This window comes from Microcaecilia unicolor, chromosome 1 (assembly GCF_901765095.1).
Source record: "Microcaecilia unicolor chromosome 1, aMicUni1.1, whole genome shotgun sequence".
Lineage (NCBI taxonomy): Eukaryota > Metazoa > Chordata > Amphibia > Gymnophiona > Siphonopidae > Microcaecilia > Microcaecilia unicolor.
In genome coordinates this window covers 1,108,213-1,126,838 of record NC_044031.1, presented here as the reverse complement: position 1 = coordinate 1,126,838, position 18,626 = coordinate 1,108,213, and the positions used below count along the sequence as shown (strand labels likewise).

At 51.1% G+C, this 18,626-nt stretch overlaps 1 protein-coding gene across 2 annotated transcripts in view; it reads right to left on the bottom strand.

Moving 5' to 3' along the window:
- LOC115461810 (ATP-binding cassette sub-family F member 2) overlaps nucleotides 1–18,626 on the bottom strand; it is a 228,516-nt gene that overhangs the window by 60,427 nt on the left and 149,463 nt on the right. For both annotated transcript variants that reach the window (XM_030191858.1, XM_030191868.1), the window contains exons 6-7: nucleotides 15,977–16,072; nucleotides 14,757–14,859 (exon numbers count right to left, since the gene is read on the bottom strand). In XM_030191858.1, the coding sequence (XP_030047718.1) occupies nucleotides 14,757–14,859; nucleotides 15,977–16,072 (199 nt within the window). The remainder of the gene's footprint in view (nucleotides 1–14,756; nucleotides 14,860–15,976; nucleotides 16,073–18,626) is intronic.

Sequence of the window (18,626 nt, the reverse complement as noted above, 5' to 3'; positions counted from 1 at the left end):
CTCTAGCTCCGCGATCCCTCACCGTTTACACAGCAACAACTGCGCTAAATCTCAACAAATCGGGTGAAAAAACGCCATCGGTGTGCTGGTAGATACTTTGCTATAAATATGAGTAAAAAAATTGCTGCCCTCCCGCGAGACAATGAGCGCCTTTCGACGAGGCAGGTGGCGCGGGGCCTAACGCAGCCAGCCTCTCCTAAATCACGAGGCTCACAGATGGCTGACTCTGAAGCTGCCGGTTCCCGCGACGGCGCCGGTGAATCTGCCCTGATACCAGCTCTCCCGGCTGACCTGACAAAATGCCTGGAGTTAATTCGCGCCGAAATCCGCGCATCCAAGGAAGAAATCCTGGAGCATGTAGATGCGCTGAACGCGGACTTGAGGGAGCTGGGGAGTAGGGTGGAGCTGCTGGAGGAGAAAGCAGATGAACAGGAGGGGAAAAATGTAGAGGTGGACAGGAGACTAAAAATGCTGGATGAGAGGGCGGAGGAGCTACAGTACCAGATGGACGACCTTGAGAATTCGTCCTTTAGATTATAAGCTCTTCCGAGCAGGGACCGACCTTAATTGTTAATTTGTACAGCGCTGCGTAACCCTAGTAGCGCTCTAGAAATGTTAAGTAGTAGTAGTAGAATCGAGGGCGCAGGCAGAATTTACGATTCAGGGGAGTCCCGGAAAGTGAGGACATGGAAGATGTCCAGAAGGTGGTGAGAACCATATGCGAGCAGCTGATGGGAGAGAGCTTTGACGCTGCAGCCATGGGCATTGACAGAGCCCATAGAGCGCTGGGTAAAAGCAGAGACAATAGGCCACGAGACATAGTGGTCCGATTCACTTCATATGTCAGCAAAGACCAAATATGGCAGAGGGCGCGCCAGAACCCTTCCCTGGACTTTAATGGAGAACGAGTGGCGATTTACCAGGATTTATCTATATTTACCCTCACCCAGAGGAGAGCCATGAAACCGGTTATAGAGATCCTGGTGACGGAAAAAATAGCCTACAGATGGGGTTTCCCATTCGCTCTTTGCTTTACGTTAAAAGGAGAAAATGTCCGCTGCAGAAAGGTTGACGCAGCATGGAAGGTTCTGCGCGAAGCGGGATTGACCCCGACAGATACAGTGCCTGTGGGTATGGCGTCATCTACCAAGAATCGGATGCAGAAGTGGAAACGCGTGGAGAAAACAAGCAAAAGGACTGTGGACAAGACATGAGAGACTGGGCGCTGGTCCGGGTGAATTATCTAATTTACTGCTTACCGGGAAGTACGGGGGAGGCATTTTGAAATTGGAGGGATGATAATATGGGTTGCATAAAAGAATGGGGAGAGGCTTGCAGTTGGATTAAGAAAGGGATTTATGAAGGGGGGTTGGGGGACGGGGGATTGAGTGTCATACTCTGGGGGTTCATAGGAACCATCTTATTTTCAATTCGGCTGGGGGGGGTTTCTTTCTCCTGGTTCCCAAGTAGTGCTCTTAAGCGCTAGTTGGTGGGAAATGAAAGAGGGGGGGATTAGGGATGGGGGAGGGGTAGAGAGAGGGTGGGATATGGTTAAGGGGATAGATTGGGAAGGGAATAGGAGGGAGGGAGAGGATCATAAGACAGTGGAATATGAAGTTCACTTAAAAATGTCATCAAAAAAAAAAAAAGGCAATGTAAAAGCAGAGGTTCATGGCTAATTTTAAATTACTAACTTATAATGTAAAAGGCTTGAACTCTCCATATAAATGACATGCCTTGGGGAGGGAATTACGTGTGATGCATCCACATGTGGTGTTCCTACAAGAAACCCATTTCTTAAAAACACACGAGAGGTGCTTGGCCTTTAAGCAATACCCGACAGTGTATTTTGCCTCTGATGCTAAGGGAGCCAAAAAGAGAGGGGTGGCTATTATGTTCCATAGGGATGTACAAGTTCAGATACTACATGTGAGAAGGGAAACTGAGGGACGATACCTCTTCCTACACGTCCTTTTGGAGCAGGAGGAGTACACTCTAGTTAACGTGTATGCCCCGAACGAGAGACAGGAGTGCTTTTTTGGGCAACTCCGTAGAGACCTGCAGAATTTTACCAGAGGGAAGTTGCTGGTGGCTGGAGATTTTAATGCCACCATGCAACCTGGATTAGACAGGTCAAAGTCTCCAGCTCCAACCGATTGGAAGATATCTCGAGCCCTGAAGATCTTTGTGGAGGAGATGGGTTTATATGATGTGTGGAGAGTGGGACACCCTAGAGGGAGAGATTATACATATTATTCCCAGGTGCACCAGTCTTACTCTAGATTGGATTATATATTTGTTGATAAGACTCTCTCGGAGGGGGGAGGGGATTCCCACATAGGTCATATTACTATTTCAGACCACGCACCGACATGGGTTGGCCTCCCCTCTTTGAGAGAAGAGACGAGGGATAAACGATGGACACTTAATAACTCTCTTCTGCAAGACCCAGCAGTTGTGGCTAAATTTATAGCGGTTTTGCAAGAGTACTTTATGCATAATATGGACTCAGGGCCGGCCTTGGACATAGTGTGGGACGCCTTTAAGGCGGTGGCCAGGGGATTTTTTGTTAAGTGTGCTAGCCAGAAGAATAGAATACGTAAAGAACGGCTGGCCCAGTGCATGGAGAAATTGGGGGCCTTGGAGACCAGATACAGGGCCTCTGGCTCGGTGTCTGATTACCGAAGGCTCCAAGCCCTGAGAATGGAGATAGCAGATATACATGAGGAAAGCTTGAAATTTGTACATGCACGGTTGAAACAGGTGTACTACGAGTCCACAAACAAACCTGGGAGGTTATTGGCTAATAAATTAAGAAAGCTGAGAGCAGATAGACACATCTTGAGAGTGAAGGATGATAATGGAATTATGCTACATACCTCAACACAGATTAGGGAAAGATTTGCACAATATTATGAATCTCTGTACTCGGAGGATGCCGCTGTACAGACAGATGAAATTGAGGACTACCTGAAGGAGAGGGGACTAAGGGGACTGACAGAACAGCAAAAGAGTGATTTAGATGCTCCTGTGCAGGTGGCTGAAGTCCTTCAGGTTATCAAAGATCTGCCAACCGGGAAGGTACCTGGTCTTGACGGATTCACCAATGAGTTTTTTAAAACATTTGGGGGAACGTTGGCCCCATACCTTGCATTGGTCATTAACTCGGTGAGAGAGGGCTTTCCCCTCCCTAAGACCATGATGGTGGCAGTCATACCGAAGCCAGGCAAAGATAAAACTGACTGTGCAGCGTATAGACCAATTTCAATACTTAACGCAGATGTCAAAATATTAGCAAAGGTACTAGCGAATCGACTGGGAAGGGTGTTACCATGCTTGATCCATCCGGACCAAGTTTGCTTTGTAGCTAAAAGACAGGCAGGAGACAATATCCGTAGAACGCTGGACATGGTGTTTCAAGCACAAAAGAAAGCTAGCCCGATGGTGCTGTTAGGATTAGATGCCGAAAAGGCATTTGATAGGGTCCACTGGGGCTATCTGGACAGGGTTCTGCAGAGAGTAGGGATTGGACAGTTTTACAGAACTTGGATTCGGGCGTTTTATACTTCCCCAGGGGCGTGTGTACGAGTCAACGGGGGAAACTCAGGGGCCTTCAAGCTGGAACGTGGTACACGGCAGGGATGCCCTTTGTCCCCTCTCCTATTCGCACTGGCGATGGAGCCTCTGGCGGAGGCCATAAGGGAGAATGTAGATATACTACTACTACTACTACTATTTAGCATTTCTATAGCGCTACAAGGCATACGCAGCGCTGTACAAACATAGAAGAAAGACAGTCCCTGCTCAAAGAGCTTACAATCTAATAGACAAAAAATAAATAAAGTAAGCAAATCAAATCAATTAATGTGAACGGGAAGGAAGAGAGGAGGGGGTAGGTGGAGGCGAGTGGTTACAAGTGGTTACGAGTCAAAAGCAATGTCAAAGAGGTGGGTTTTCAGTCTAGATTTAAAGGTGGCCAAGGATGGGGCAAGACGTAGGGGCTCAGGAAGTTTATTCCAGGCGTAGGGTGCAGCGAGACAGAAGGCGCGAAGTCTGGAGTTGGCAGTAGTGGAGAAGGGAACAGATAAGAAGGATTTATCCATGGAGCGGAGTGCACGGGAAGGGGTGTAGGGAAGGACGAGTGTGGAGAGATACTGGGGAGCAGCAGAGTGAGTACATTTATAGGTTAGTAGAAGAAGTTTGAACAGGATGCGAAAACGGATAGGGAGCCAGTGAAGGGTCTTGAGGAGAGGGGTAGTATGAGTAAAGCGACCCTGGCGGAAGATGAGACGGGCAGCAGAGTTTTGAACTGACTGGAGAGGGGAGAGGTGACTAAGTGGGAGGCCAGCAAGAAGCAGATTGCAGTAGTCTAAACGAGAGGTGACAAGGGTGTGGATGAGGGTTTTGGTAGAGTGCTCGGAAAGAAAGGGGCGGATTTTACGGATGTTGTAAAGAAAGAAACGACAGGTCTTGGCGGTCTGCTGGATATGAGCAGAGAAGGAGAGAGAAGAGTCAAAGATGACCCCAAGGTTTCGAGCTGAGGAGACAGGGAGAATGAGAGAGCCATCAACAGAAATAGAAAATGGGGGGAGCGGGGAGGTGGGTTTGGGGGGGAAAATGAGAAGCTCGGTTTTGGTCATATTTAATTTCAGGTGGCGTTGAGACATCCAGGCAGCAATGTCAGACAAGCACGCTGAAACTTTGGTTTGGATGCAAGGTGAGATATCAGGGGTAGAAAGGTAGATTTGGGAGTCATCAGCATAGAGGTGGTAGGAAAAGCCATGGGATGAGATTAATGAACCAAGGGAAGAAGTGTAGATAGAAAAGAGGAGGGGACCAAGAACAGAACCCTGGGGTACGCCGACAGGCAGAGGGATAGAAGTAGAAGAGGATCCACCAGAGTGAACACTAAAGGTGCGGAGGGAGAGGTAGGAAGAGAACCAGGAAAGGACAGAGCCCTGGAATCCAAGTGAGGACAGGGTATCGAGAAGTATGCTGTGATCGACAGTGTCAAAAGCAGCGGAAAGATCAAGAAGAATGAGGATGGAATATTGACCTCTGGATATAGCGGGTGTTAGCGTGGGAGGACGGGAATACAAAATTGCATTATTCGCAGACGACGTACTATTGTCACTAACCAAACCCCTGATATCCCTTCCCAACGTTATGCGAGAGATAGAGAAATATACTCGAGTGTCGGGCTACAAACTTAATGCGAGTAAGTCGATTGGGCTAGCTGTAGGAGTGTCAGAGGCCATGCTAACATCACTGAAAACATCCTTTACTTTTAAATGGGAGGAACGGGAATTAAGATACCTGGGGGTACAGATTCCGCATAACTTGTCGGCGTTGTTCAACGCTAATTACCCGGGCCTTCAGAAAGAAATACAGCGGGATCTGGAGAGATGGACGCCAATGAGCTTATCTTGGATGGGGAGAATAGCGGCCCTTAAAATGAATATTTTACCTCGGCTGTAGTACTTGTTCCAGGTGATACCACTTAGACTCCCAAGAACCTCTCTCTCAAGGCTACAGGATAGTCTGGTCAGATTTATCTGGAATAACAAAAGACCGCGTTTGCCACGATCTTTCTTATATAAAAATAAAAGGGATGGAGGCCTGGGGGTGCCCAACCTATACGGGTACTACTGCGCTGCACAGTCGAGAGCAGCGGTGGAGTGGTTCCGAAAGGAAGATCACAAAATATGGGTGAATATTGAACAAGCATTGGCTGGGACGCGAACATTGGGACATTTAATGTGGCTTCCGAGTAAACACAGAGGACAGGTTGACAAGTTCCCACCGACAGTTCAAGCCACATTCCACTATTGGGATCGTATGTTTGAGGGCCGCCAGCCCGTGGTGTCTGGGTTGGCACCCATAGTAGATAATCCAAGCTTTAGCCCGGGAGTGGGTAATACCACGTTTTGAAGGGCTGAATTGGGATTAGATATGTGTGGGCAGTTACATGTGGGTGCAGATATGATACCATTTGACAGACTAGTAGAAGACTACGGACTCAGGACAGATATGCATACATACAAATACAGCATTTTTTGCAGGGACCAAGCTATTTAGAATGCATGAAAAGAGAGGTACATCAACTGGAGGAGGTGTGTGTAAATTCAAGGCCCATGAGGGGTATGATTACTCACCTGTATGAATTAGTGGGCACACAGATTAAGCCATATACATTACATAGGCGGAGGTGGGAACAGGAATTAAATTTCACATTACCAGATGTGGACTGGCTTAGGCTTGAGAGGACGATTTTGCGCTCCTCCCGGGCCGTAGCAGTAAAGGAGAATGCCATTAAAATATTTTATAGATGGTATCTTACCCCGCTAAGACTGCACCGTATGTATAACCATGTTTCAAAGGACTGTTGGAGACAGTGTGGAGGAGTAGGAACTATGGGCCACATCTGGTGGACTTGCCCTAAAGCTCAGGCATATTGGAAAAGTGTATGGGCACGCATTCAGGTCTGGACGGGAAGGGCTGTGCAGTGGCATCCTTTGACTTTCATCCTGGGCCGGCGGCCAGCTGGGCTTACGGCCGATCAGTGGGTTCTGGTGAGGGGGTCTTTGCACGCTGCCCGCTTGAATTTGGCTCAGCAGTGGAAAGTGGTGCGGGTCCCCTCATTGGTGTCCTGGATTATGAAAGTGAAATACATTTGTGAAATGGAGAGTGACAGCGATTAAACATAAAATCTTGCCAAAGTGGGAAAAAGCCTGGAAACCTTTTGTGAATGCAAATGTTTGATGAAGGTAACAAGGATCGGGAGGGGGTAGGTCAAGGGGGGGGGGGGGGGGGGGGGGGGGGGGGGGGGGGGGGGGACGACAAGGTTAATAATAAAATCAAAAATATTTTGAAGTGTAATTTGACCTAAATTTAAGTGGACACAGAATTTCAATATCTTTTCAAGACTGTCATTGGTGAAACATTTATTGTAGACTGTATTGATATGTGCTGAGTTGAATTGAAGTGTTGTTTCTTTTTGTGCTGTATTCTATACTTCAATAAAGACTTCTAAAAATTAAAAAAAAAAATATGCCTCAATGTCAACAAATGAAAAGAACTGCAACCTTTGCTCCTTCTTCCAGGCAAGAGAAGGTTTGAGATGCAGTACTACAGAAGATACAGGGGATGGGACGACTTCCCCATGAGGAAAGGCTGAAGAGGCTGGGGCTCTACAGCTTGGAGAAAAGGCGGCTGAGGGGTGATATGGTAGAGGTCTATAAGATAATGAGTGGAATGGAAGGAACGGGTCAATGTGGAGTGTCTGATTACACTTTCCAAAAATACTAGGACAAGGGGGCATGCGATGAAGCTGCAGTGTAGTAAATTTAAAACGAATTGGAGGAAATGTTTCTTCACTCAATGCGGTTAGACTCTGGAATTCGTTGCCGGAAAAAGTGGTTAAGGCGGTTGACTTAGCGGACTTTAAAAAAGGGTTGGATGGCTTCCTGGAGGAAAAGGCCACAGAATGTTATTGAATGGACGTGGGAATAATCCACTATTTCTGGGATGGGCGGGACAAATTGTTTGTTCTTTTGGCCGCTGTCAAAGACAGGGTGCTGGGCTCGATGGACCCTTGGTTTGTCCTGGCATGGCGATAGCGAATGATACATACCTGTAGCAGGTGTTCTCAGAGGACAGCAGGCTGATTGTTCTCACGACTGGGTTGACGTCCACGGCAGCCCCTTCCAACCAGAAGAAAACTTTGCGGGAGGTCCCGCACGCAGGGCATGCCCACCTCGCATGCGCGGCCGTCTTCCGGCTGGTGCGCGACCGTTCCCGCTCAGTTGAATGACAAGCAAAGGAATGAGGAAAAACGCAACTCCAAAGGGGAGGAGGGAGGGTAAGTGAGAACAATCAGCCTGCTGTCCTCGGAGAACACCTGCTACAGGTATGTATCATTTGCTTTCTCTGAGGACAAGCAGGCTGCTTGTTCTCACGACTGGGGTATCCCTAGCTCTCAGGCTCACTCAAAACAAGAACCCAGGTCAATTGAACCTCGCAACGGCGAGGGCATAACAGAAATTGACCTACGAAGAACAACTAACTGAGAGTGCAGCCTCAACAGAATAAATCGGGTCCTGGCGGGTGGAGTTGGATTCAAACCCCAAACAGATTCTGCAGCACCAACTGCCTGAACTGACTGTCGCGTCGGGTATCCTGCTGGAGGCAGTAATGTGATGTGAATGTGTGGACCGATGACCACGTCGCAGCCTTGCAAATCTCTTCAATAGTGGCTGACTTCAAGTGGGCCACCGACGCTGCCATGGCTCTAACACTATGAGCCGTGACATGACCCTCAAGAGCCAGCCCAGCCTGGGCGTAAGTAAAGGAAATGCAATCTGCTAGCCAATTGGAGATGGTGCGTTTCCCGACAGCGACCCCCTTCCTATTGGGGTCGAAAGAAATAAACAATTGGGCGGACTGTCTGTGGGGCTGTGTCCGCTCCAGATAGAAGGCCGACGCTTGCAGTCCAATGTGTGCAACTGACGTTCAGCAGGGTGGGTATGCGGTCTGGGAAAGAATGTTGGCAAGACAATTGACTGGTTAAGATGGAACTCCGACACCACCTTTGGCAGGAACTTAGGGTGAGTGCGGAGTACTACTCTGTTATGATGAAATTTTGTATAAGGAGCATGAGCTACCAGGGCTTGAAGCTCACTGACTCTACGAGCTGAAGTAACTGCCTCCAAGAAAATGACCTTCCAGGTCAAGTACTTCAGATGGCATGAATTCAGTGGCTCAAAAGGAGGTTTCACCAGCTGGGTGAGGACGACGTTGAGATCCCATGACACTGCAGGAGGCTTGACAGGTGGCTTTGACAAAAGCAAGCCTCTCATGAACCGAATGACTAAAGGCTCTCCAGAGATGGCTTTACCCTCTACACGATATTGGTAAGCACTAATTGCACTAAGGTGATTCCTTACTGAATTGGTCTTGAGACCAGACTCTAAGTGCAGAAGGTATTCAAACAGGTTCTGTGCAGGACAAGAACGAGGTTCTAGGGCCTTGCTCTCACACCAAATGACAAACCTCCTCCATTTGAAAAAGTAACTCTTGTTAGTGGAATCCCTTCGAGAAGCAAGACACGGGAGACTCCCTCAGACAGACCCAACGAAGCAAAATCTACGCCCTCAACATCCAGGCCGTGAGAGCCAGAGACTGAAGGCTGGGGTGCAGAAGCGCTCCTTTGTTCTGCGAAATGAGAGTCGGAAAACACTCTAATCTCCACGGTTCTTCGGAGGACAACTCCAGAAGAAGAGGGAACCAGATCTGACGGGGCCAAAAAGGCGCTATCAGAATCATGGTGCCGTGGTCTAGAGCTTCAGCAAGGTCTTCCCCACCAAAGGTATGGGAGGATAAGCATACAGGAGGCCGTTCCCCCAATGGAGAAGAAAGGCATCCGACGCCAGTCTGCCGTGCGCCTGTAGTCTGGAACAGAACAGAGGCAGCTTGTGATTGGTCTGAGAGGCAAAAAGGTCCACCGAGGGGGTGCCCCACTCTCGGAAGATCTTGCGTACCACTCTGGAATGGAGCGACCACTCGTGCGGTTGCATGACTCTGCTCAGCCTGTCGGCCAGACTGTTGTTTACGCCTGCCAGGTATGTGGCTTGGAGAAGCATGCCAAACTGGCAGGCCCAACGCCACATCCTGACGGCTTCCTGACACAGAGGGCGACATCCGGTGCCCCCCTGCTTGTTGATGTAATACATTGCAACCTGATTGTCTGTCCGAATTTGGATGACTTGGTAGGACAGCCGATCCCTGAATGCCTTCAGTGCGTTCCAGACCGCTCAGAGCTCCAGGAGGTTGATCTGAAGATCTTGTTCCTGGTGGGACCACACCCCCTGGGTGTGGAGCCCATCGACATGAGCTCCCCACCCCAGGCGAGATGCATCCGTCGTCAGCACCTTCGTGGGCTGCGGAATTTGGAATGGACGTCCCAGGGTCAAATTGGTCCGATTTGTCCACCAGTACAGCGAAGCGCGGCAACTGATGGACAGGCGGATGACATCTTCTAGATTCCCGGTGGCTTGGCACCACTGGGAAGCTAGGGTCCATTGAGCAGATCTCATGTGAAGACGAGCCATGGGAGTCAAATGGACCGTAGAGGCCATAAGGCCCAGGAGTCTCAACATCTGCCGAGCTGTGATCTGCTGAGACGCTCTGGTCTGGAAAGCGAGGGACAGGAGATTCTGAGCCCTCGCCTCGGGAAGATAGGCCTGAGCTGTCTGTGAATTCAGCAGAGCTCCTATGAATTCCAGAGATTGAACTGGCTGGAGATGGGACTTCGGGTAATTTATCACAAACCCCAGCAGCTCCAGAAGGTGAATAGTACACTGCATGGACCGAAGAGCTCCTGCCTCTGAGGTGCTCTTCACCAGCCAATCATCGAGATACGGGAACACGTGCACCCCCAGCTTGCGTAGATACGCCACAACCACCACGAGACACTTCGTGAACACCCCTGGTGCAGAGGTGAGCCCAAAGGGTAGCACACAATCCTGAAAGTGACGTGTCCCCAGACGGAATCGGAGATACTGTCTGTGGGCTGGCAGTATCAGGATGTGAGTATAAGCATCCTTTAAATCCAGGGAACAAAGCCAATCGTCTTTCTGAATCATGGGGAGAAGGGTGCCCAAGGAAAGCATCCTGAACTTTTCTCGCACCAGATACTTGTTCAGGCCTCTCAGGTCTAGGATGGGGCGCATCCCCCCTGTTTTCTTTTCCACAAGGAAGTACCTGGAATAGAATCCCTGCCCTTCCTGCCCGGGTAGCACGGGCTCGACCGCATTGGCGCTGAGAAGGGCGGAGATTTCCTCTGCAAGTACCTGCTTGTGATGGGAGCTGAAGGATTGGGCTACCGGTGGGCAATTTGGTGGAGTGGAGACCAAATTCAGGGTGTATCCGCACCGCACTATTTGGAGAACCCACTGGTCGGAGGTTATAAGAGGCCACCTTTGGTGAAAAACTTTCAACCTCCCCCCGACCGGCAGGCCGTCCGGCACGGATACTTTGATGGCGGCTATGTTCCCATGGATCCAGTCAAAAGCCCGCCCCCTGCTTTTGCTGTGGAGGCGCAGGGGGCTGCTTAGGTGCACGCTGTTGACGGGAACGAGAGCGCTGGGATTGTCCCTGTGCCTGAGGAGGCCTTCGGGCCGGCTGGGTGTACCTACGCTTGCTGTAGGCGTAGGGTGCAGCCTGCCGGGCCCGGGAAAAACGTCCACCTGCTGAGGTGGATGCTGAAGGCGCCCGGTGGGAGAGCTTGTCGAGAGCGGTTTCCCACTGGTGTAGTTGGTCCACCAACTGCTCGACCTTCTCGCCGAAAATGTTATCCCCCCGGCAAGGGACATCAGCCAGCCGCTGCTGGGTACGGTTGTCAAGGTCAGAGGCACACAGCCAGGAGAGTCTGCGCATCACTATACCTTGGGCCGAAGCTCAAGATGCCACATCACAGGTGTCATAGATACCCCTGGACAGGAACTTTCTGCACGCCTTCAGCTGCCTGACCACCTCCTGAAATGGCCTGGACTGCTCCGGAGGGAGCGTGTCGATCAGGTTCGCCAGTTGCTGCACATTATTCCGCATGTGGATGCTCGTGTAGAGCTGGTATGATTGGATGCGGGTCACGAGCATGGAAGATTGGTAGGCCTTCCTCCCAAACGAGTCCAGAGTGCGAGACTCCCGCCCAGGAGGCGCCGAGGCGGTATCCCTCGAACTCCATGCTCTCTTGAGAGCAGAGTCCACGACCGCCGAGTCATGAGGCAATTGAGGCCGCATCATCTCTGGGTCTGAGTGGATTCTGTATTGGGACTCCGCTTTCTTGGGGATGGTGGGATTAGATAGTGGCTTCAACCAGTTCCAAAGCAGTGTCTCCTTAAGGACATTGTGCAGCGGTACCGTGGAAGACTCTCTAGGTGGCGATGGATAGTCCAGGACTTCGAGCATCTCCGCCCTCGGCTCATCCACAGTAACCACTGGGAAGAGAATGCTGATAGACACATCCCTGACAAAGGAGGCAAAGGAGAGGCTCTCAGGAGGCGAGAGCTTCCTCTCCGGTGAAGGAGTGGGGTCGGAAGGAAGGCCCACAGACTCCTCTGAGGAGAAATATCTGGGGTCCTCCTCCTCCCCCCACGAGGCCTCCTCCTCGGTGTCGGATATGAGCTCTCTCAGCTCAGACCGCAACCGGGCCCGTCTCGACTGAGAGGAACCACGTCCTCGATGATGGCGTTGAGCGGTGGACTCCCGCGCCGGTGGGGACGAAGCTCCCTCCATCGACGTCGACTCCACCTGAGTGGCGGTCGACACCGGTGCCGTAAGTGGCGTCGGAGGCCTCATCATCGGGTCAGAGCCCACTGGCACCTCCATCAACGGCGCTGGGGGGGGGGGGGGGGCGCAAGCACACCCGGTGCCGGTAGAGCCTGGCGCATCAGCCCTTCCAGGATCCCGGGAAGGATGGCTCGGAGGCACTCGTCTAGGCCCGCTGTCGGGAAAGGCGGAGGGGGGGGGGGGGCCAGTGTGGGCGCCGGTGCTGGAAGCTGCTCGGGTCCAGGAGATGGTACCGAGATACCCGCAGACCGGCGCAGCGACACCTCTTCGACCGAGGGGGAACGCTCCTCCCGGCACTGCCGCTTCCTGGGTGTCGAGTCGTCCCTCGATGTCCCGGAGCTGCCAGTCCCGTGCGTCGTGGGCAACCGATGACGGTGCTTCTTGGCTTTCTTTCGATGCCCGTCATCTGCGCTCCGCGGGAGGGACGAGGAGGAGGTGGAGGCCCCCCGGCCTCGAGGTATCGGATCCGACAGGGTTTGGTCCCAATGGCCCTGAGCAGTGGGAGTGGCAGGGGCAGACTGCCCGCGCGGTCGCTCACCACCACCGTCAGGCCAGGTGGCCAAAGGTACCTGTGCTCCTGGGGTCGATGCCATTGTCGGCTCTGACGCCGTCGACATCGGTACTGGCACCGCAGACCCAGCCGTCGAGGTCGACGTCGAAGGGCCGGCGCAAGTTCCAAAAAGACGGTCCCGCAGAACTTGCCTCGCCATCTGCGTCCGCTTCTGTAAGCCGAAACACAAGGTGCACGTCTTGGAATTATGCTCCGGGCCGAGGCACTGGAGACACCAAGCGTGAGTATCGGTCTGCGAGATCTGCCGGCCGCACCAACCACACTTCTTGAATCCGCTCGGGACCTTCGAGGACATCGACGGAAAAATCGTGTCGGCGAAGTCAAAATTGTTGATGGTGGCGGTGAAAAGCACACCCGAAAAATAAAGAAACGACCGCTCTGCCACAAGGCCGCGATGATGAGTCCTCGCGACTAAGAACGACGACGAAAACTCTCTTTTTTTTTTTTAAAGAAAAAATAACGCGAACGCGTACACTAATAAAAAAAAAATGCGGGCTAGGCCGCAATCCGGTTTCCGGGGCTGACTAAGAGAGGGACGTGAACACGTCTCTCTCCAGCGCGGAAAGGAAAAAAAACTGAGCGGGAACGTTCACGCACGGGCGGGAAGACGGCCGCGCATGCGCGGTGGGCGTGCCCTGTGTGCAGGGCCTCCCGCGAAGTTTTCTTCCGGTTGGAAGGGGCTGCCGTGGACATCAACCCAGTCGTGAGAACAAGCAGCCTGCTTGTCCTCGGAGAAGCTGTACTTATGTAACGCAGCCCCACACATTCAAACTCTAGAGAGGAGTTGGCCAGAGGAAGCAAATGCAGCATAAAGTGCTACTTTCCTCCACTGGTGATCACTGAGGAAAAAGGATTCCTTAGCACTTTGTTGTGAAGAACTGTACCACTGTCTGGTAAATTACAAAATGACTGTTCACACAATGTCTTCCTATGCTGCTTAATAAATGCTGCCCTGACCTAAGAAAGGAGGTTTTAATCTCTAAAGGTTATATAACATTCTTCTGAGCGGAGTAGCAGCCTGATGCCACCCTTGTGACCTTGAGCAAGTCAGTTAAGCCTCCACTGCCTCTGGTACAGACTACGTCTCCGGAGACAGAGAAGTACCTAATATACCTGAATGTAAGTCACCTTGGGCTACAACTGAAAAAAGGTGTGAGCTAAATCCAACTGCTATGTTGAATAATCCCATAACTATCACAGGAAGAATAATTTGTGGCAGTTATTAGCAAGTTCATCTATTTCTCAGGAAAGTGATTTAAAAAATCTAAGATGTACATAAAACCATCCTTAAATACTCCACCATTTTACTGATCATCCCATCCCAATACTTGAAATTCTTTTTCCCCCAAACAGATGCTTACTGATTTAATTGCTTCAGTTCTTGTGGCCCTTGAATCTTTCTCACAGACAAAAAAAGCACCACTGAGCCTTCAAGAAAGAAATAATAGCCATCCTTTTATTGTGAAAAAGACCCGACACGGGCCGTGTTTCGGCGCACAAGCGCCTGCCTCAGGGGTCAAGGTGTATCTTCACAATGTAAAAGCAGAAATCCTAAGTGAATTGCCAGCTACCGCTGGACGTACTTTCAATCACGCTGAGAGCTGGCTAGTATCCAAAACAGCTTGTGCGCCGAAACACGGCCCGTGTCTGGTCTTAAAGGATGGATATTATCTCTTTCTTGAAGGCCCAGTGGTGCTTTTTTGTCTGTGTTGTATATTTGTATGCTGTATTACCCTCTCTTTTGTTACTCCTTGAATCTTTCTACCAGACCTATCCCACTACCAGAAAAAACTCCCTCATCATGCTTGGAAACACTGCCAGGATACAAGTTGCTCACCGTGTAGTATTTCAGTTTACGATTGTGCATATGGATGATGTTGGTGCACACACCATTAAGAAAATCCTGAGAGTGGGACACCAGCACGAGAATCCGTTTAAACCTTATCACAAAAAAATAAATAAAAGCATTTATATGTTACATACCAACAAGTCAAGAGATCACATCTCACCCTACTACTTTCCCCTCCTATGCTACAGTTAACTGCCTCCAGTATGCAGCCAAAGTGCAGAAGCCACTTTTGACAATCCATTCCCACATATTCTCCACCTGTGTGTGTGTGTGTGTGTGGAGGGGGGGGGGGGGGCAGGGCCGCCGAGAGCCCCCCATCACTGCAGTCCGCGGTCTCACCTGCCTGCCTCCACGGCTCCGTGCCCCCTGCATTCAAAGCGGCAGTCGCAGATTGCCTCTTTTCTGGTCTTCCCTCCCTGTGTCTCGCCCTCGTCTGATGTAACTTCCGGTTTCCACGAGGGCAGGACACAGGGAGGGAAGTCCGGAAGGGAGGCGATCTATGACTGCCGCTTCGAATGCAGGGGGCCCGGAGCCGAGGAGGCAGGCAGGTGAGACCAGGAACTGCAGCGCTGGCGGCCTGACCCTGGCCTCGGGGAATTTTGTCCCCCCTCTCGTCGGCCCTGGGGGGGGGGGGGAGCACAGCCACCACCCTGTTCCCACAAAACCCTCCTGAGGGGGGGGACATAGCCACCTTCATCAGGGGTGAATTCACCACCCCAACAATCTGCTCCCACAGATCCTGAATAAGGAGCTCAGCTACTATTTCAACAATGAAGTCCTACCCACAGGGCCGCCAAGAGACAAGGCCAGGCCCGGGGCAAGGCCGTCCTGCCTCCGCTCCCCCCACTGCTGCCGCCCCCCATCGTTCCCCCTGTCGCTGCAGTCCGCGGTCTCACCTGCCTGCCTCCACGGCTCCGGGCCCCCTTCATTCAAAGTGGCAGTCGCAGATCGCATCTCTTCTGGCCTTCCCTCCCTGTGTCCCGCCCTCATCTGACATAACTTCCGGTTTCCGCGAGGGCGGGACACAGGGAGGGAAGGCCAGAAGAGACGCGATCTGTGACTGCTGCTTTGAATGAAGGGGGCCCGGAGCCATGGAGGCAGGTAGGTGAGACTGCGGACTGCAGCACTGGCGGCCTGGCGCCGTGGAATTCTGCCCCCCCCCCCCCCCCCCCCCCCCGGTCTCGGCGGCCCTGCCTACCCAAACTTACGATTTTAACTCTTCTTCTAGCCACACACAGGCATCCAAATCCAGATGGTTTGTAGGTTCGTCCAAGAGAAGCATGAATGGTCGAATAAATAAGGCTCTACAGGAGAAAAATACATATGAGCAAAGAACTATGACATATTTCAGACATGAGAAAGACTTTTAAAAGAAACGAAGTGTTATTAGAAACCTACCCTGTTTAAAAGAAAGCCAAGACTGACCATTTTAGCAGCTTAACAAATATTTTGACGTGTTTGCTTTCATGACTAAGGTTCTCTATTTGAAGATGAGACCTCAGCAGTCCCAAAAACATGCCTTATTCCTAACCTAATAAAGAGGTTGTTTCCAGTAAAAAAAAAATTTGCGCCTGCCTAAGTTCTTTTCAATCATATTATTCTGTAGTAATTTAATTTAATTCTGGCATTTATAATCCGCTTAACCATCAAGTTCAATGTGGAGAACAATCCCACATTATGAGCAGGTACTGTACTTCCTCCATCCCTATTGGGCTCACAATCTCAGTTTTTGTACCTAAGGCAATAGAGGGTTAAATGACTTGCCCGAAGTCACAGGGAGCTGCAGGACACCAGGATCAAAGCCCACTGCAGTGACTACTGCCACTCCTCCACTCCAAAAGTACTGGTTCCCAAACTTCTCTTCCAAGCCAGGTTATAGGATACCCACAATGAACGTGCAGGTTTACTTCATTAAGGTGAAATTAGGCCTTACCTGCTAATTTTCTTTCCTCTAGATCCTCCAGATTGTTCAAGATGCTTGGGTTATGCACTCCTACCTGCAGAGGGAGACTGAGAACACTAAAACTTCTTATACAAGTAGCCTGTGCAGACCTTCTACTAACCAGTAAAACAGTAACAAAGCAGAGGAACAAAACACCTCCACCTAAACAAAACCACTGAATCCACACTCAGATCTCCTCCCCTTAAGACGGGGGGAATTCAACTGCAGCTGGGCACAAACGGTACCACAAACTGCCCTTAGTAAAACTCCAGGACCCAAATCACAGGAGCTACTAGAAATATCAGCAACTGAAGTTTAAAGAAAATATCATACTGAACTGTCCGATACACTGGGTGGGCTCTTGAACAGTCTGGAGGATCTAGAGGAAAGAAAATTAGCAGGTAAGGCCTAATTTCACCTTCCTCAGCAATCATCCAGACCGTTCAAGACGCTTGGGATGTACCAAAGCGGTGAACACATCTAAGGCTGGGACCTGCGAACCCAGAGGACAGGACTGCAGCTCCAAAACTGGCATCCTCCCTTGCCTGTACATCCACTCTGTAATGTTTGACAAAAGAATGCAGGGAGGACCACACCGCCGCTCTGCAAATGTCCACCGGTGGAACAAAACTACTCTCTGCCCAAGAAGCCGCCACCCCCCTAGTGCAATGTGCCTTGAGCCCCACCGGCACCGTACGGCCATGCAATATGTGAGCCGAAGAGATGGCATCCTTCAACCACCGAGCTATAGATGCCTTAGAAGCAGCCGCTCCCTTCTTGGGCCCCCCATGAAGGACAAATAACCTGTCCGAATACCTGAATTCCTCCGACCTGCGCAAGTAAACCTTCAACACTCTGCGCACATCCAATTTCGCCAAACAACGCTGAGAAGCATCTCCCGTCCGGTCCCCCAAGACCGGCAATGAAATCACCTGATTGACATGAAAGGAGGATACCACCTTAGGCAAAAACGAAGGGACTGGACGCAGCGAAACCTTTTCCTTAGAAAACCACAGAAACGGAGGCCTACATGAAAGAGTCTGAAGTTCCGAAATCCTGCGAGCCGACGATATAGCTACCAAAAAGACCACCTTCATAGTAAGGTCTTTTATTGAACAAGACTCCAAGGGCTCAAAAGGAGAACCTGCCAAAGAGTCAAGAACGACATTAAGATCCCACTGAGGAACTACCGGCCGCTGAGGAGGACGAAGCAACTTCACCCCCCTCAAAAAACGGACCACAACCGGGGAAGACGCAACTGACCTGCCCTGCACCGTACCCCGAAAACACGCCAAAGCAGCCAGCTGCACCTTTAAAGATGACAATGAAAGGCCCTTCTCAAAACCATCTTGCAAGAAATCTAAAATGCATGACACAGAAGCTGTCGAAGGGACACAAGCCCGGTCCCCACACCAATCTTCAAATATGCACCACACACGCACATAGGCCAAAGACGTCGAACATTTGCGAGACCGCAGCATCGTCTGAATCACCTGAGGGGAAAACCCGTTCCTTCTCAACTGTTCCCTCTCAAGGGCCACACCTTAAGAGAGAACCGAGCCGGATCCGGCATGACAATTGGACCCTGACACAACAGCACCGAGCCCCCCCAGCCGCAGAGGCTCACCTTCTAACAAGCGCATCAGATCCCCGAACCACGGCCGACGCGGCCAATTCAGAGCCACCAACACCGGACCCGCATGACATTCTACCCTCTGTAGGACTCGACCTATAAAGGGCCACGGGGGAAACACGTACAGCAACACCCGCTGAGGCCATGGAAGGACCAACACATCAATCCTTTCCTCTGCGGATCCCGACGCCGACTGAAATACCGAGGAACCTGAGCATTCTGTGCCGACGCCATGAGATCCACTACTGGCATTCCCCACTTTAGAACTATTTGGTCGAACGCC